The sequence below is a fragment of the Rhinolophus hipposideros genome (genome assembly GCF_964194185.1).
Source record: "Rhinolophus hipposideros genome assembly, chromosome: X".
Classification (NCBI taxonomy): domain Eukaryota; kingdom Metazoa; phylum Chordata; class Mammalia; order Chiroptera; family Rhinolophidae; genus Rhinolophus; species Rhinolophus hipposideros.
The window spans coordinates 65,271,271-65,290,041 of NC_138046.1; the positions used below are offsets into that span (position 1 = coordinate 65,271,271).

Below are 18,771 nucleotides of genomic sequence, written 5' to 3' on the forward strand. Positions count from 1 at the left end.
TTTTGAGTAGAATGAAAATAAAATCACAACATGCCACCATTTTTAAGGTATAGCTGAAACAGTGGTTAGAGGAAAGATTATAACATTACATATTACAGATTAAAACAGAAGACAGTTCTCATTCCCATGTTTCAAATTTCTACCTTAAGAAATGAGAAAGGAGAGCAAAATATCACCCAAAGCAAAGAAAAAGAAGGAAATAACCAAAAAAGTAACATAAATCAATAAAATTGAAACAAAATAGTAGAAAATACAATGAAATCAGAAATTGGTTATTTGAAAAGTCTGAGGTGGGAGAAAATAAAAAGAAACAACACAGAGGATTTAGTAAATATTGCATTTACTTGTAATGATACTTTCGCTCCTGGCAAAGTAAATCTGTGGACAAGATGATCAGAGTTTGAACTGTGCCCTGTTTTCTCATGGGCAATTTGATTTTATTTCATTCTATTTCCGTAGAATTGATGAAAATCACTATAATTATATAAGCCAAGTGATGGATGAGGTATGATCATGGAAACTGTCTTTATCAGTTTATCAAAACTGGATGATCTAGTACTGTGTTGCAGGGAATTAGAAACAAAATTTGGAAACTACAGGATCTCATTTCCTAGTGTTTTTCAAATATCTCAAAGCATTTTTAATACGGAGCTGGAGCTGTCAGAGGCTCAATTTGAGCCCCTTGAAAAATTTAAATTATGTTAAGGATAAATCTTTACAATTTCAAAATCAACATGTATATTCCAAAAAAGATGACATTTTTGGTCTTAATTATTTCTAAAAGAAGAAGATATTATGAACATAATAATCACAAATGAAGAATAGATATGAAACTCTTGAAAATATCTGCAAAGCCATTGTAAATAAATATTATTTGAGATTTAATAAAGAGATGATAACTGCGAAAGCCGTGGTCACACATGCTTTGGTAACTTAAATGGTGATCAAATTGCCTCTCTGTAACTATAATAGAGTCTTTTGTAAAAGGTCTCAAAAGTTAATGGGGGAGAGAATAATGCCATACATATTTCATCAGAGAAATTTTCAAAATGAATCTGCAAACTTATTTACTTTTCTTAGTATATTTTGTTTGGTATTTTGTTTCTCTCCCCATTGCACTGGGTGTCTTTTCAATATAAATTTTCCTCTAAAAATGTAATCTACTCTGAATATGTACGGGAGTACTCACATTGCAAAAGCAAAGCCCTTATTAAATTTTTCAGGCTTTGCAGAAACTATGTACTTTTAGAGTCTGGCTTGTTGCCCCAGGTACCTATGTCCATGGAACGGCATTTGTCTGTCAATTTCCCCCTAGTAAACAAATTATTAAATGAATTATGACAGTAAGTAACCATAGGGAAATGACAGTAAGAAAATAAGTGGGAAGCTATGAACCCCCTGCTAAATAGATCATAAAATTTTATTCTCTGGTGCCATTTTCTCACTATTCTAAATATGTCACATTGCACTAAAAAATGAAATTTACATAGCTGTCATTTCCATTGAAGTCCTTTTTGCAGATAGCACAAGGTAATTTGATGCCATTCTAGGTGGCTATTATGAATAATTTATGAAAAATCTCCTGGGGACTAATCTTCTGTCATTCAAGGTTAAGTAAGAATCCCTTTCTCCCTTCCATTTTATTGGCCTGATTATCTAAAGAACACTTTGATCTTAGTGACTACTATAGAAACTGGAACATCTATCATTGTTTTACAAATTGGTATTAAAAATCAATAAAAGTCAGATTTGGTGAATATTCTCTAACGTGAATGCAAGTTATAAGCCAGAAGTATTTCCTTTTCCCAACAACACACTGATTTGTATATGTTCTGAAAGGGCAAGCAGGAGGGTAAGAATAAATTATTTTACAGCGCCCTAAGTCTGCACAAAGTGCTTGACAAATTCCCAAAAGTTGCTTTACGGCACTAACACTATTTTCTACATGAATAATTCACGATTATCAAAGGACAGAAGACACCTAAAATTTGTTATCAAAGCCCCAAGACATGGATTACTTATCATTTAAACATCACAGCAAAACTCTAAATAAAATATTTCTCAGAAAAAGAAAAATTCAGAAAGTTACATCTGTTGCTGCCTCCGGGGACAAAAAGATCACATAATGCATTTGAAATGCAGACACACTTTTGTGATTGTCTGGCTATTTATACTTTTTGATTATCTGCTGTTATGGATAATTAAGAATTTGCTCTATTTTGACATCTTTGTCTAGGTAGGCAACAAAACTTACTAGTAATTATTTCACACACTTAAACTAGTCAAAACAACTAGTAATAGCAAAGGTGTTAAAACAGAATAATACAAATAAAATATTAGAATGACTAGTACGTAGGGAAGAAACCTGGCTTCAGGCAACAGAAGCATGTTGGAATTGGTGGTGATCAGTAGTTACGTATGTGCAAATGTACCTCCGTGGAGGTTAGTTGAATTTTACTGAACATCATATTGAAAACATGAAAACCTTTATCGGACTAGGTAAAAAGGCCTATTATATTAAAAATGAGCAAACTGAACACAGCACATGCAATAAAGCAATATGCCAGGAGTGGGTTATTCAAGCCTTAGCCTTCCAGTATATGAAATAAGAACAGGCTTTTGTATAAGGGAGGAAGTAGACAGAAAATAAGGAAGGGAAAAAAAAAGCAAAAGTGTGTGATCATAGCTATAAGCCTAAGTAATTTGGCAGTTGTTCAATACTAATTAAACACATTAAGCAACCAGCTAATCCTGTGCAATATCCATAGGCTATAACAGTTTCATAGTCTCCTTAACCTTAGTCATTATTGCCTTTAAATTTAAAGTGAGCAAGGAGCAAAAAATAACGTTTAACAAAAATTATACGTATAGATTAGAGCTCCCTAAACATTGAAATACGTTTTTCAAATCCATGTTGGGTATTCCTTGTGTCTTTGTTGAGAGAAAATTAGAATAACATTTTATTTTAATATTGCAAGTAATTTAAAAAATTGTTTGAAGGCTAGTATAGAGAGGATCCATTATTCAAATACTGACACATTAGGGAGCCATTCCAACTGTGACCGACGCAGAACACATATCTTTTGCTCTAAACTGACGGAATTTATTAAAACCTAAAAGAATAATACCAATTTGGCAGCTATGTGTCTGGTAAGACATTAGCATTCTATTAGAGAAAAAATACACATGGAAAATGAACGATTCATACTTTGGAAATACCAACTCACATAAAATGCCCAAACAAATATTTATTTGCTTTTTAAAGTTTAACTAAACCTATTTGTTAAACTCTACTCCGATTTTGATTTATTGTTACCTTTATTTTTATAAATCATTAATTGCTTACAGATGGCATTTATTCCATGTGTAATACACACTACACCATCACTCAGAAAAGTACCACAATAGCTTAAAAATACCTCTTATTATCAGCCACCCACCTCATTTATTGCTAAAATCAATTAGATACATTTATATGAAATGAAGTAATTGTCCAGTATACTAAATGTATTATTATGACATGATGTTAATCAAACAAAAAATGCCACTAACGTGGTTTGGATTCTGAAAACACAATAAATAATCTACAATTTTATCCATGTTTAACAAATATTCAGTTACTAGGATAAATTAATGGCCAGGTTTAATGTTTTCAAAGAGAAATATACTCTAAGAAAACAAAACAAAACAAAACAACAGGAATCAACTTTCTAACTTCCACTATCAACTAAGCTCAGATCTTTTTAAACGTATCGTCTTCCTTTCCTTCTCTTTTTAATTGAATGTACAGGAGTTTTATACAGTAAATCTTGATAAGTTGACATAAGGAAACAAATACACCCTCACACACACACACACACACACACACACACACACACATATTGACAACATACCTGTGGCTTTTAATTGGTTAGAAAAGACTAGAAATATTTTGAACTCAAATCACTTGGGAAGCTTCATTATACACATATTTAGTACAGGACAGTGCGAAGTATAAACAAAAACAATGTTTACTTTCTTATAAATACACATCAAAGAAATTATTCCAATCACACAAAGTGAAAACTAACTGTATATTTAATCTTCCCTAATAATATAAAGCTTGGGAAACAAAATATTATTTTGTATTAAGTCAATTGCAGATTGTGAATATTTCAATTGTGGAATTTGAAACTTATGCTATTTCACATATTAAGTGAAAACACATTCAGCAGAAATTGTGTCCTGGAATTCACATTTACATGATTGCTACTCAGTGTAGTATCTAAATAGGCCAAACATAGTTCTCACTATAGTAATAAACATAAATTCTTGTTCTTTTCTTAAAATTCCATACAATTCAGCTTTAAAGTCACTAAAGTAGTTTCTATTAGAAATGTTTTCAAGCTGTCTACACTGTGTGTTCTTGATTATTTTCATGCAAATGAATGCTGACCTGCATTTTAGAATATCTGAAAATTCTTCATCTCATACTTATGAGTCAGTACAATACTATTGTTTTTCTTGAAAATATATTTAATATTCAGAAAGGACAATTAATGTACTTTCATTAAGGGACTAGTAGTCAATTTCATATTAAGAAGGAGAAATTAGGTTCTGTTAGTGACATAAAGATACATTAATATTATGAATAAAGGTCCAGGAACTCTTAAAAATTACTTAAAAAGGATAAAATCATAGATACACATATGTCCACCTGTATGAGATAAATCATCTCTTCTAGGAAGTTAACTGGTCCTCCTGAGAGCAGCAGTGTAACTCAGAGTAGGGCACACTGCTCTGATGAAGGTGCTATCACTCTCATTGCAATGAACTGTGAATGGGGAATTATTAGTGAGTTATAGAATCTTTCACTCAAAACTATCTGCGAAAAAACAAAAGCTAAAATAGTGTATCAACGTTTTGAAGAGGACTGCATTTCATTCCAAAGCCACATGTTTGTGAAGAATACCTTCTTTCCTCTACAATCTAGCATTATTGATCAGAAGTAGACAGTAAAATAAACAACAACAAATAGTACACAGTACCCAAAGATAAATGCTGAGGTTATAATATAATTGCCTTCTGGAAATCAATTTTTCAATTTAGAGGCCACTGGTTTGGGCTGAGCATGAAAATTCCACTGTGATTGTTTATGCCATTTTTTTTTTTTTGGATAAGAATGTCATTCTAGGACCCAAGACTTTAAGTAATATTGGTACAGCCATGTGACTCATGTTGATTAAAAGTGATTGATTGTGTTGGAAAGCTGTAACCTTTTAGAATAAAAAAAAAAAAAAAATGATTATCTGAAACAGTCTGTGATGTCTTAACTCTAATTCTTCTTGCTCAACTCATAAACAGTGTGTATATATACAGATGTAGTAAATCTGTAAACAAACACATTTGTGTCAGGTTTACATAACAGTTAACAAAGATATTTGAAAAAGAAGGTCTATTGGTTTCATCATGTTCTAAGGGTGTAACATGGGCAATCTGTTTAACTTCTGTAAGCCTCAGTTTGACAAAAATATATAGATCCAAAGGTTGTCAAGCTCTTCTTAACAAATTCTGCATTATTTATGCTGTAGAAAATAATCAAAGACTATTATAATATTTATGAATTTATCTGTGAAACAATAATAAATTAGCTGAATCATAAAAAATAAAACTAGACTTCAACAACCACAACAAAGAAAATGTACAAACAATGATCAAACCAAATATATGATTACCCATTATTGGCAATTTATATTGAACACCTCTTAACTAGGGCACATATAAATAAGAAAAAACTAATGAAAATAATGTTGGTGGTTAAATTTTTTTGTAGACACAAAGACTGATTTTTTAAAACTTTTGAAGTTACATAGAGTTTTCTGATCAGTATTTCTAAATCTGTCTTAAGGTTTTCTCATATTACATCTGTTCCAAACAAAAAGCAATGACACATTACATAAAAGTAACTGTATTCAAAAGATAGTGGTAGCTTAATAAACAAGTCATTTAAAAATTCACTCTTTGAGCTTTTTATGGAAGAGATAATACTATTCTATATTTTGTCCTTTAAATTGTTGTTTGGAGTATTACATTACATGCGGGAATTCAAAAAAAGTTATACGAGAAGATGGAAATAAGTAGCACAGCGAAAAGTGATAATATCAAATTGTGAGTGAATGCAAAATTTGATAAAAATGTATTTTCACTAAACTAATTATAAAGTTATAAGACAACTTTCAGTTTCCAATTTGGTAAAGAACTTGAAAGTCAGCGCTTGCAGCCTTTACAACAAGAAAACTCTGAATGAAGTAAAGATCAATTACTTTTCTTGGACCTGTCAGAGAACTGAGGTTGAAGGGCAAACTGCCAGCCTGAAATCAGAAGAGACAGGCAAAACCAGTGGTGACACACCTGGCATACCTGGAGTAGAAGCCGCTAGAGTCATAAACTAGTAAACACACTTCAATAGTAATTTTGACAAATTACTGGAGAGTAAGTGTGGATTATCCTGAGAGTGAGAAAACCCTGAGGACCTGCATCTCTGGGGAGGATCTCACAATTTCATAGACTGTACCTCCATGAACCCACCAGGTTCTCATTGTGAAAATCTGGGAAGAATCCCTCATGGCTCTGGCAGTGAAGGGGAAGAGATGTCTTCGTGAAATACATTGGGATTCTTTTCCTAACAAGAGCCTCCTCTCCAGGGGAAAAGGCTTTACCGAAAAAGAACGCTTCTTCCATGCCAGTCCCCTCTAACCCTCCAGTCTCACCTAAGAGGTTGGCGGGCTGGTGAGGGCAGTGGGAATCGCTATACCACTTGAGAAACACTTGCGAAGGTCACAGCTCTGAGATGCAGATGCTCTAAACAGATTAAAATTTACACCCAAGATTATAGAATGCTCCACTCCCCCATACCTTACCACCACAACCAACCGTATTGGAAATAGTCTAGTAAAATTGTATTGCACTCTAGCTGCCAGAGTTGTAAGACAGATTCTGGAGGAAGAGTACTTAGAGAAGCCCAGTGTCAACAGGGGAGACCAAAACAAGGACGTTAGCGGAATTTGAAACCTCTGGAACCTACAGGTACAGCAAATATTAAACACAGCCCAAATCCTAACCAGATTAATATAAATTCTTAGAATAAAAGCCTATTCACCTCAGTTCCCATTACCTAATACCACAGGTCTAGCTTGTAACAAAAAGTAACAAGGTATGCCAAAAGACAAGCAAAAACACAGTCTGCAGAGACAAAGAAATCCTAAGAACCAGACTCAGGTATGACACATAGTTGGAATTATCAATCAGGAAATTTAAAATAACTATGATTCATATATTAAGGATTCTAATGAAATAAAGTAGACAATATGCAAAAACAAATGGACACTGAAGACAGGGAGATGCAAACTCTAAGAAAAATCGAAAGGAAATGCTATAAACCAAAACCACTGTAACAGAAATGAAGAATACCTTTGATGGGCTCATCAGTAATCTGGGTGTGGCTGAGGAGAGCATCACTGAATTTGAATATTTGTCAATAAAAATGTCCCAGACTGAAATGAAATAGAAAATAAAAGAAAAAATAAAGATACCTGACCATCTGTCGTGCAACAATTAAGGAAATTTGTGGCTGAAAAAGCAACAATGATGAGTATATATAAAAGGAATGCAAAAGCCAACGTCAAAGAGCTCCTAGTGGCCAAAGATGGAATGATTTGATCAAGAAAATAAAATAGCATGATTTATAATCCAAAGGAAAAACTGAATTTCTATGAGTTTATACTGATATAAAGGATTGAATAAATAGTTAGGGACTATTTATTTGATATGAGAGACAAATCTCTCATATAGAAAAATTCCAAATAATTTATGTAGGCACTCTGCCTTCAAAAAAGTAGAGCGTTAACTCCCCAGCCATGGGCTGTGAAGAACATGGAAAAGGAATAAAGGAATAACATTATAGTGTATAAATCTGACAAACACTACCTCAGTCAAGTGATCAAGGTCAACATCATCAGTGATAAATCACGTGGATAATGTGTAATCTGGAAAGGGTATGATGACAATAATACTTCACCCCGGAAGTCTTCTTCCTCAAATTCCATCAGCTCATTCCAATCATGAGGAAATCATCAGAGAAATCCAAATTGTGGAATAGTCTACAAAACACCTGAGCGATAATCCTTCAAATCTTATCAAAAACAAAGAAAACCTGAGAAGCTGTTAGAGCCAACAGGAGCCTAAAGACTAAATACAATGTGGTATCTGTGATTGGGTTTTAGACCAGAAAAGGACGTGAGGCTAAACACTGAAAAATTTGAATAAAGTATGGATACTAATGTATCAATATTAATTCATTAATTATAACAAGTTTGCTATTCAAATGGCACATTTTCATAACAGGAGAAATTGGGTGCAGGGTATATAGGAATTCTGTTCTATCTTCACAATAACCCTATAAATCTAAAACGTCTCTAAAATAAAAAAGTTTGTTTAAAAAATGATATCAAACTGCCAATTGCTACACCTGAATTAATATACTTAAACTCAAACATCTCTTACCCTAGTTTCCTTGTTTAGAGTACTGATTATAAACTCAATCAAAATAAGAACTATTTGTTAATTTAGAAGACTTTGCCTAACTTTGAAATTCAGACAATTGTCATCTTAAGAACATAATTTCTGAGTGGGTGGTCTTGCTAGGAAATGTAAGACATGTGCAATTTATACCTGCTTATGAATTTAAAATATACTACTTTTATTGAAAAGTAGTCCTCTCTGTAATAAAAAACAGTAAACAACAAGTAACAGTGCATCGCATGAATTAAACATACGATTGTTTGAAATAGAAATGTAAATATGATCCTACATATAAATATAAAGAAAATATGGTACAATTCTCAATTATTGGACTGAAAGAGAGATAGAAGACTCTTTGAAACTATGTTGGCTTTTGCTCTGTCTGGTCCAGTTCCTAAAACAATACAAGTAATGTGTTAGTTCAACAATGACTGTATGTTAAATGTGTGAATGAGCACTATATCTAAAATGATGGATCATCAGCATGGTTTGGGAACTAATTAGATTTCTATGTGAATAGAGTTATTATATCTGTTGCTGTAGAACTTCAGAACCCTGAAATAATATTATTCACTGCCCACATTCTTTTCCGCTGCTCTCCTCTCTGGCCTACATTAACCACCTACAATAATAATGACCATCAGAGATGAGTGCTGTATATTATTTAGTTCTATATGTTTTTTCTCAAATGGGGCTCTGAGGAATTAGGGGTACTTTGAAATGACAGGACTTGTCTTGCTGTTCTTGATAGATTAGGGGAAAACACCCTCAATTCCAGTTTATTATGAATAAAGTAATTATGCCGAGTTGATGGCAAGATAAGCCACAGTGTGCGCAATCCCCCTACCTCATGACATGAGAGATGATGGGAATCATGGCATGTATATATTGCTATTATTTAAAGATTCAATTAGTCAAATGTGAAGTACTTTTAATGCTCAAAGGACTGAAGGACCCATATTTTTTGGATGGCAACATGATCAGATACCTACTATTTTTAAAAAATATTTCTATTTAATTGTAAGATTATACAATTAATATTTAACAATGGCTAAATTTAACAATTTGCTTGCAAGATTCCTGAAAATTTACCAATTGGTTCTTTTTTTTTACCTTTTTTAAAATTATTAGTTTCAGATGTACAAAACAATGTAATAGTTAGATATTTATCATTTATATCTCTCACACATTGATAACCCCGTCCCCCATCTACTACCCCTCTGATATCGCATACAGCCATTACATTTCCACTGTCACTATTCCTAATGCTGTACTCTATTTCTTGTAACCATATATATATATATATATATATATATATGTTATCATATTATCATATATATATATCATATTATATATATATATATATATATATATAAAATTGTAGCTGACATTCATCATTGTTCAGCTTCAGATTCAGGTGTACAGTGCAGTGATCAGGAATCTACATCATCCCTGAGGTGGTCTCCCTAATGCGACAAGTGTCCATAGGATACCCTACAAAATCTTTACAACATTGTTGATTACATTCCCCAAATTGACTTTCATATCCCCATAGCAATCTTGTGGATACCGATTGTGTTTTGTAATTCCCTCACCTACCCCTTTATCCCCACCCCCCAATCTAGCAACCCTCAGTTTTTCCTCTATGTATCTGAGACTGTTTCTGATTAGTTCATTCATTTATTATTTTCTTTAGTTTCCACATATAAGTGAAGTCATATGGTATTTGTCTTTTTCTATCTGATTTATTTCACTTAACATAATGTTCTCTAGGTCCATCCATACTGTTGCAAATGGTAAGATTTCATTCTTATTTATGGCTGCGCAATACTCTATTGTATAAATATACCACAGTTTCTTAACCCAGTCATCTACCGAAGGGCATTTCGGTTGTTTCTATGTCTTGGCTATTGTGTATAGTGCTGCAATAATCATAGAGGTGCATAATTTTTTTTTTTTTTGAATTAGAGTTCTGGATTTCTCTTGATAGATACCTAGGTGTGGAGTTGCTGGGTCATAAGGTAGTTTCATTTTCAGATTTTTGAAATACCTCCATAGTGTTTTCCATAGTGGCTGCACCAATCCGTAATCCCACCAACAGTGCACAAGGGTTCCCTTTTCTCCACATCTTCTCCAGCACTTGTTGTTTGTTCATTTGTTGATAATAGCCATTTTGACTGGGGTTAAGTGGTATCTCATTGCGGTTTTTATTTCCATTTCTCTAATGATTAGTGAGGTTGAGCATTTTTTCCTGTCTGTTTGCCATCTGTATGTCCTCATTAGAAAATGTCTCTTCATGTCCTCTGCCCATTTTTTAATTGGGTTGTTTGTTTTTTTGGAGTTGAGTTGAGTTTTTTAAATAAATTTTGGATATTGACCCCTTATCGGATATATCATCGGCAAATATCTTCTCCCATTCAGTAGGATCCCTCGTTTTACTCTTGGTTTCCTTTGCTGTGAAAAAAGTTTTTAGTATGATGTAATCCTACATGTTTATTTTTTCTCTTACTTCCCTTGCCCGAAGGGATATATCAGTAAAAATCTTACTCTGCATAATGTCTGTAAACTTTCTTCCTATATTTTCTTCTAGGAGTTTTATGGTTTCAGATCTTACATTTAAGCCTTTAGTCCATTTTGAATTTATTATTGTATATGGTGTAAGGAGGTGATCCAGCGTCATTTTTTTCCTTACTGACACCACATAGATCTACACTGCTTTTTAGAGAATATATAGATAGCGCACATCTTTCTTACCTCCCCAAGGTAAAGATTTTTTTTTTCTTAATGGAAGATCAATATTCTTTGATATCATTGAACACCAGCTGACTCTTCTGACATCTTTCAAGAAAGCACTCCTTACTACTTATGCAATTCCTCTTATTTTCCCATTGTCCCTTAATAAATTTTTGGGATTGTTGATGGAAATTGTGCCTTCTAAAATTCTAATATCCCCTATTATTAGGTTGGTGCAAAAGTAATTGTGGTTTTTGCAAGTATTTTTAACTTTTTAGACTGCAATTACTTTTGCACCAACCTATTTTACAATAAATATTATGCTTGGGCTTCTGGATACATGGGCTATGAAGTCCTGTAAGCCAATTTGGCGATAATTAATGACAATCACAAATTATATTTGCCTTTATACCTTGAAGGAATCTACTATCGCTTTTCAACATTATCTCATCTTCATCCCATCCTATTCTTCATTTCATGCAGGTGTAGCACTAAAATCCTCTTAATTCATATTGCAGGGACAATTTTGCACAAAGGGTATGACTCAAGTACTAATTTCACTTTTAACATATTATAAGAATATATCTTTTGTTGGTATGCTATTAATTCTCAACATTGATGGTATGCCATTAGGAAAGTCACTCTCTGTATGTACTAAGAAAGTGACTCACTCTATCTCTCGCTAACCACCTGTAGCGATGCTTACCAGCAAGCAATGGAAGAAGAGATACGCTTATCAGTAATTCGTAAGTATGATTTTCCTCCCCTAATTATGTTCCTTCACACTAATTTTCCCAATAATAATGATGGAGGTGGGGGCGGAGGGGAGGACCTGAAATGTATAAAGGATGGTTTCTTTAAAAATAAATTATATGATAGCACTGGAGTGAGGGAAACCTTTATTTCTACATAGGTACATCCTTCTAAATTCCTTACAAAGTAATTTCAGCTATGACCACAGTCGTATTTCTACTTTAAATTCTGCTATCACCCGTTCTATGTATAAATATATGTTTATTTTAAAATGTTAAAAGAGAGGCTTTTAAAGTGCTGAAGAAAGATAAATGTTACACACTTCAAAGCATAAGTCTTAAGTAAGCAATTTCTTGGTATCGATTTTCAGTAAATACAAATGTTAAGAGTCCACTAATTGAGATAGAATCAGTACAAGCAAAATGAGGAAGAGCAAAACAATTAACTAAAAGTAATGTGAATCAAATAGACTCGCAGACCAAATCTACACGAGTTTAGCCATTGTTACTTTTTAACCCAATTTTTAACAAAGCATGATTTCAATATAATTGCATCTCTTTCAATTTTATGGACCACAGAGTTTGAAAATTTTTGTGTTCCAGAGTTAGTAGGGAAAAACACTGCCTATCATCTCAACCAAATAGCATTCTCTCTCATTATCATCTACTTGCCATATCTACACTATACTTCCATTAATGTACATAATTTGCATGGCTTATTCACCAAATTAGAATTTATTCATAGAATAAAATGGTTATAGAGATAAGAAAAACAATGCTTTATCTTCTACCCCTTGAACTCAAAGTAAGTAAGAGTGGGGAAAGTTTACCATTTGACATGGTCTTTAAATAGAATGTTAAACCTAGTTCTAGTATGCTCATATATGCATGAGATAGCTGCTATTTAAGATTGTCCTCTGCTGAACTATGACAACATCAGGCATATTATTGGATGACACATAATTTATGCTAATTCTAAAAACTCATTTGGTATTGTAAATAGCATCCTTCAAATTGGTCCTGCATGGTTAAAATAAGTATAGCCACAATCAGAGGACGTCATGCTAGCAAAATAAATTCTACCAAACTACTTTAAAACTTTTTTCACATTAGCAAATGATGTCTTCCCCCGTCTCAGCCTTAGGAAGTATATAATATACCATATATTAATGCAATGTAGACATTCCCAGCTTAAACTATATCACTCTAAACATAATTAGCCAAGTAGCTTTAAAAATATATTTTAGTGCTAAACATGCTTTCATATAGATAAAATCTATATAGATTTATATATATATATATATATATATGTGTGTATATGTGTGTGTGTGTGTGTGTGTATATATATATATATATATATATATATATATATATATATATATATATATATATTCCTGTAAAGAATAGCAATAAATAAGGCATTTCTCATAAATACATGCATTCTAGTAAACTATGGCAAAAACTAACATTTTGAGTATTTCTTCAGGCTTCTGTATGAACTTAACGATGCAAATTCATTTCTATGCATCAGTTTTATGTAACTGAGAATTTACTTGTAAAAAACTGCAGTAATTGGTAAAAATCCAACATATTGGAGCATTACAATATATGTCCGAGAATATTACAATGTATGTTCAAGGACAGTCATTGCAGCATTATCTATTTTAGCAAAAACCTGGATACAACCTAAATGGTTATCTAGAGGCGAAATCAATTATGGTTCATAATGTCATTAAAATATTTTGCAGCCATTAAAAGTAATAAGATTGATGTGCTCTTTTTAATGTAGAATATTCTGCAAGACACACTTTAAGTGACAAAATAAGGCACATACACCTCTGTATAGCATTTCTCATTTGTGTAGTATTTTGAAAATCATTTATACACTTATGCATAAATTCTGGTTACATGGATTGGGGGCACAGAAAAAGCTTTTAACAGCAGATCTCTGTAGTAAGAGATCATTATGAACAGTGAAGAGAAGTGCTGAGGGAAACACTGACTTTTCATTTCAAATACCTTACACTGGTGTTTAAATGCTTTGTCATGTATATGTATCACTTTTGTTTTTAATATAGTTGGTATTACATCTGCTACTGACAATATGGGTCATTTTATTTTCTTCATTATTCTAAACCCCAAAATATGTTCTTTGTAATAGAAAGCACAGTAGAGCCACTAACAAGAAGAAATACAACTAAAGTTTTGTCTATAATTAGATAAAACAATTAGGTTAACTCATTCATTCAGTTAAACAACAATTATCTACTAAAAAACAAAAAAAAACAAAAAAAAAGAGACACCACTTATTTACCAGAGTGGACTGCTCTGAGAATAAAAAATGGCTGGGGAAGTTTCCTCTAACTGCGTGGACTAAACCTATGGCCTTTCTTGTTCAGGTCAAAGACAAGTAAATCTGCAAAGAGTTTATAGACTTTGTGAAATCACATACAAATCATGGCATGTAAGTGCATCATTCTGAAAAAGGGTTTTATAGCTGGAATCTGATTAGAAAAAGTATCTATTGTTAATATTAACACTTACTGAATTGTTTAGGATGTGTCAGGTATGATAATGTTTTGCATTGTTTATGTCATTTGATCCTCAAAACAATCCAATGAAATAGGTATTATCATTATACACCTTTATATAAAGGAGGGAATTTGATGGACCATGAGTATGTAACTTTCTCAAAGTCACAACCAAACACCATCCTATAATGCACACCTTTATTCTTCATAGTAAATGTTCAGGCCATACAGGATATTATTTGCATGCACTGAAAATTGACCTGGCACAGCAAGTAGTTCGTGTCCCTCAAAATTCTTCAGGTTGGTGTTTGCTTAGACAAAATGGCAGAAGGCAGAGCTGGCTGTATTATACGTAGTAAAGTCTTTTCTCCAATACTTGCCTATCTCACCCATCCACCAGATGAAGTAGAATTTAGTGATTAGTTTAAAGACCAAACTATTTGCCCTGTCAAACACAGTTCTAAACTCTGCTAGAAGAGTTCCAAAGGTATGTAAGCAGGAAGGGAGTAAGTTGTAACCTAGTTGCACCTCTGCTAATTTTCGACCTGAAAAAACAAAACAAAACAAACGAAAAACCCTCTTAACAAAAGAATTAGGTTCCTATCCCTATTATCCTTATACATACAACTTTAGATAAATAACAAATGATAGTATATTTTTACTATAAATTAAAGTTTGAAGGTACAGAAAGGTTAAATCTCTTATATAGATTCTGTTAATTAGCAAAGAGAGTATGTGTAATTGAACTTTTCATTCTACATTTCTCCATGATCCATCTAAAGACACCTTCTCCATGATACTAATTTGACCACAAATAGATTGAAAATCTACTCATACATTCATTCATTTCTGAAGACAGTATAATATGTAAATATTTTAAAATCTGTTTTTATATTCTTTCATAAGTTTTGATTGGTGAGGGTAGAAACATAGGTTTGTTAGACTTTTTTAATTAAAGTATTAGTGAGAGTAGGTTAGGTCAATTAGAAACTGTACAATTATCACACCGCACTTGTAAATTTCTTTTTATCAAAAGGAATTATGCTTTTAATATTAAACAGTGAAACTTTAGTTGTCTTCTTAGTTAAATTTTGCTAGTATCTCCAATGTGCAAAATTAATTTCAATCATAATCTTAAAGATAAGCTAGTGAGTCAAGTCAAATGAATTACTCAGTTCTATTTACCATTTTTGAAAATTATTGCTCCAACTAGGAAAATTAAATCTTACAAAACAAAGGTGAAAATGTGAGTCACTTTGGTTTTTTTGTTAGGTTTTATCTAGGAGACAAAGCTTTGCTTATCATCCAGTCTTCTATTTTCCTGATTGCAATCTCATTTCACTTGCCCTTGATAAGACATGCTTACAGTGACCTCCAGCTTGTTAAATATTCAGCAGAAAGTTTATGGACTTTCCCATAACCTTGATTAAAAGCCTTTTGGGAAACTAAATGCTGAAACAAGAACTTTATTTGAAAAGCAACTTGAGTGCTCCATGCTGATTTCTGTTTCACTAATAGTACTTATAATCAGCAGTACCTGGCATAAGATGAGACCAGACGTAAAATATGGAAAAACAACTTTCTCTTCTTATGAGTTACTGCAGTAGCAGACTAAATGAGATATGTACAACTTGATTTAGCAACCAGAAGAGATTTATTTTTAAACTCATGGGAAGAATGCATGAAGTGACTTACACATTTACATTCTACAAAATAAATAGCAAGTACATATTCAATAAATATCTATGCACACACACACCTAAACAGATACTTAGGTACTCAAATACACACAACTCATGATGTTGTGAACCAAAGTAAATACAAGATTTGTACATTTTAAAGTTGAAGATCTAGGTGGAAATTAATAACTCAGACTGATTTGAGTTCATATAAAACTCAGGGAAATTTCTAAGATATGAGGAAGCTTCAGTATCTCAGGATAGACAGTAATCCTCGGCCTAAAGGTCTGAGCAAGTCATCTTTATCTTAAATTGGATAAAATGGACTTGCTGTGCTTTATGAGTGATTTGCGGTTCATCATTTTCTCAATGTATAATTTTGTTCTGAAAGCTTTCCATTATCAGTAACTCAAGAGACACCGTAGTAAGATTTCCTGGATTTAAATGCACTGTTCACCTTTAATTAGAGTCCATGAAAATCTAGTACATTTAGTTTTCAACCTGCAGTGCTCTGAGTATGTTTTCTTTTGTCATTATACGTATAAAATCAGTTACCAAAACCAATCAGAATCACTAGATCTGTGCCTTCGATAAATGCTTAGATTGAAAAGGTACTCTACAAGCTCAGAAATAAATGTAGTTCTTAAATAGCATTTGAATAATAGAAGTCATTATCATAGCTTGGTCTCCTTAAGGTATATTTTAACTATAATTTTAATTTATTTATCCTTCATTTTAAAAATAAGCTTCCTATTCAAGGCATTTATTTCTTACATTATTTATAAATGATCTCTGTTAGGTCAGGTTTCTAATGTAAAACCTGCCACTAATTTTTGATTGAATTATAAAACAAGCAGAAGAAGCGAATATTGCAGATGATGGGATGTAAGGAATTATTAGTATTTTTTAAAAGTCCTATGAAATATACTGCAGTGGTCATTCCTATAAGTAATGTTGACACCAGACGTATGCCATAATCTCAGAGGCAAAGTGACTTTGTTGTTTAATATTGAGTTACCAGGAAATAATGACAGTCTAGCTTTCATTCTATAAATACAAATAAAAAATAAAACTAAAAAGAAGGTATTTTATCAAGCTAAATTTTCTTCAAAGACTTAAAATACTGACTGTTTTATGAAGGCCACCATCATTTCCACAGGAAACTTCAAAGTGCCGTGGGGTTTAAACATGATGAATAGCCTAATATAGAGTCCCAAGACTTTTAAGCACATAAATTATAAATAATCCATTAAATCAAAGTGATGACAATGAGAGTGCCCTCTTTATCAGTTTTTGTATGGTAGGCATTAAGGATATCAGAAATTGTGTTTGAAACTCTATCAAGACTTCACCATATCATCATCATATTAATGGCCTGAGAACAAAATATGAGTTTTTGGAGCATACTGTATGTGTTACATTTCTTAGAAACTATATTTTAATGTATTTAAGTGATTTGGCTTCAGGCATACGTCAGATATGTACTATAAGTCTGTAATATAATATTTTAATGGCCTCTAAGAACTTTATGGATCATTCCAGAAATAACACAAAATACACATTATTGAAAAAATATATATGTGTGTGTGTATTTGTGTTGTATAAATAGAGTACCTAATTGCTCCCAAAGAGAGACTATGTTTACATAAGGGTACTCATTACCTTCTCTTACCTGTACTATATCCTCTAATAAAAATACAATCATTAAACATTATTACTACCTGTGCTGAACGAAGCAAGTCTTTTCATAGTATACTAAAAAAGGAAAGACATAATTAACTTTGTCTTTACCTATATACATCCTCACTTCCACCACCAATGAAATCTAATAAAATAATCATCACTATTCACCAACCCACAGATGGGAGGTAAGGCTTGTCATTAACCCATAGAAAGCATAAGCCCTCAGCAGGTTTACAGGGAGAAAAGTATGTATTTTTCCATCCCAACATTGGGCTAGATGATATTTTCTTCAACCAATTTAAAAAAATCAAAAACAAACACAAAAAAAAACCCTCTAAATTTTATATACACGTATATACCAGGGTGGGGGTGTTGCCAAAACATGTATACAAGTGGAGACTTTAGTCAACGTTGCTCAAGCAGTAGTTGGCCATAATCAAAAGTGTCTGGACACTGATGGTAACCACTTTGAGCACCTCTTGTAATTGCAGAAGTAAAATGTGACTTGTATTCATCTACTGTTACCGGTATATATCAAGTATTACAATTTTAATACAGTTTTTTCCTTTCTTAAAATGCGTGTACATATTTTGCACCCTCTGTATTTATACATATGTAATCTACATTATATATGTATATAATTTGGGTAAATATACATATAAAAGAAGAAATGCAATAGAATCACTCGAAAATACATGTTAATTATTCATCTTGCATTTGTCTAAGAAGCAATTGTGAAATTTGGTGTTATTAAGGAAAGATGCAAAAAAAAAAAAAAAAAAAGCTATGTGGTCAAAATATCCACAGAAAAAGCCATAAAAAGCCATATGTATT

At 32.4% G+C, this 18,771-nt stretch overlaps 1 protein-coding gene across 7 annotated transcripts in view; it reads right to left on the bottom strand.

The window, feature by feature from the left end:
• Positions 1-18,771, bottom strand: part of PCDH11X (protocadherin 11 X-linked) — an 824,011-nt gene that overhangs the window by 195,106 nt on the left and 610,134 nt on the right. The window contains exon 9 of one of the 7 annotated variants that reach the window (XM_081043930.1): positions 7,450-7,532. The exons of the other annotated variants lie outside the window; for them this stretch is intronic. Within the exon in view, the coding sequence (XP_080900056.1) occupies positions 7,450-7,532 (83 nt within the window). The remainder of the gene's footprint in view (positions 1-7,449; positions 7,533-18,771) is intronic. 7 annotated transcript variants of the gene reach the window in all.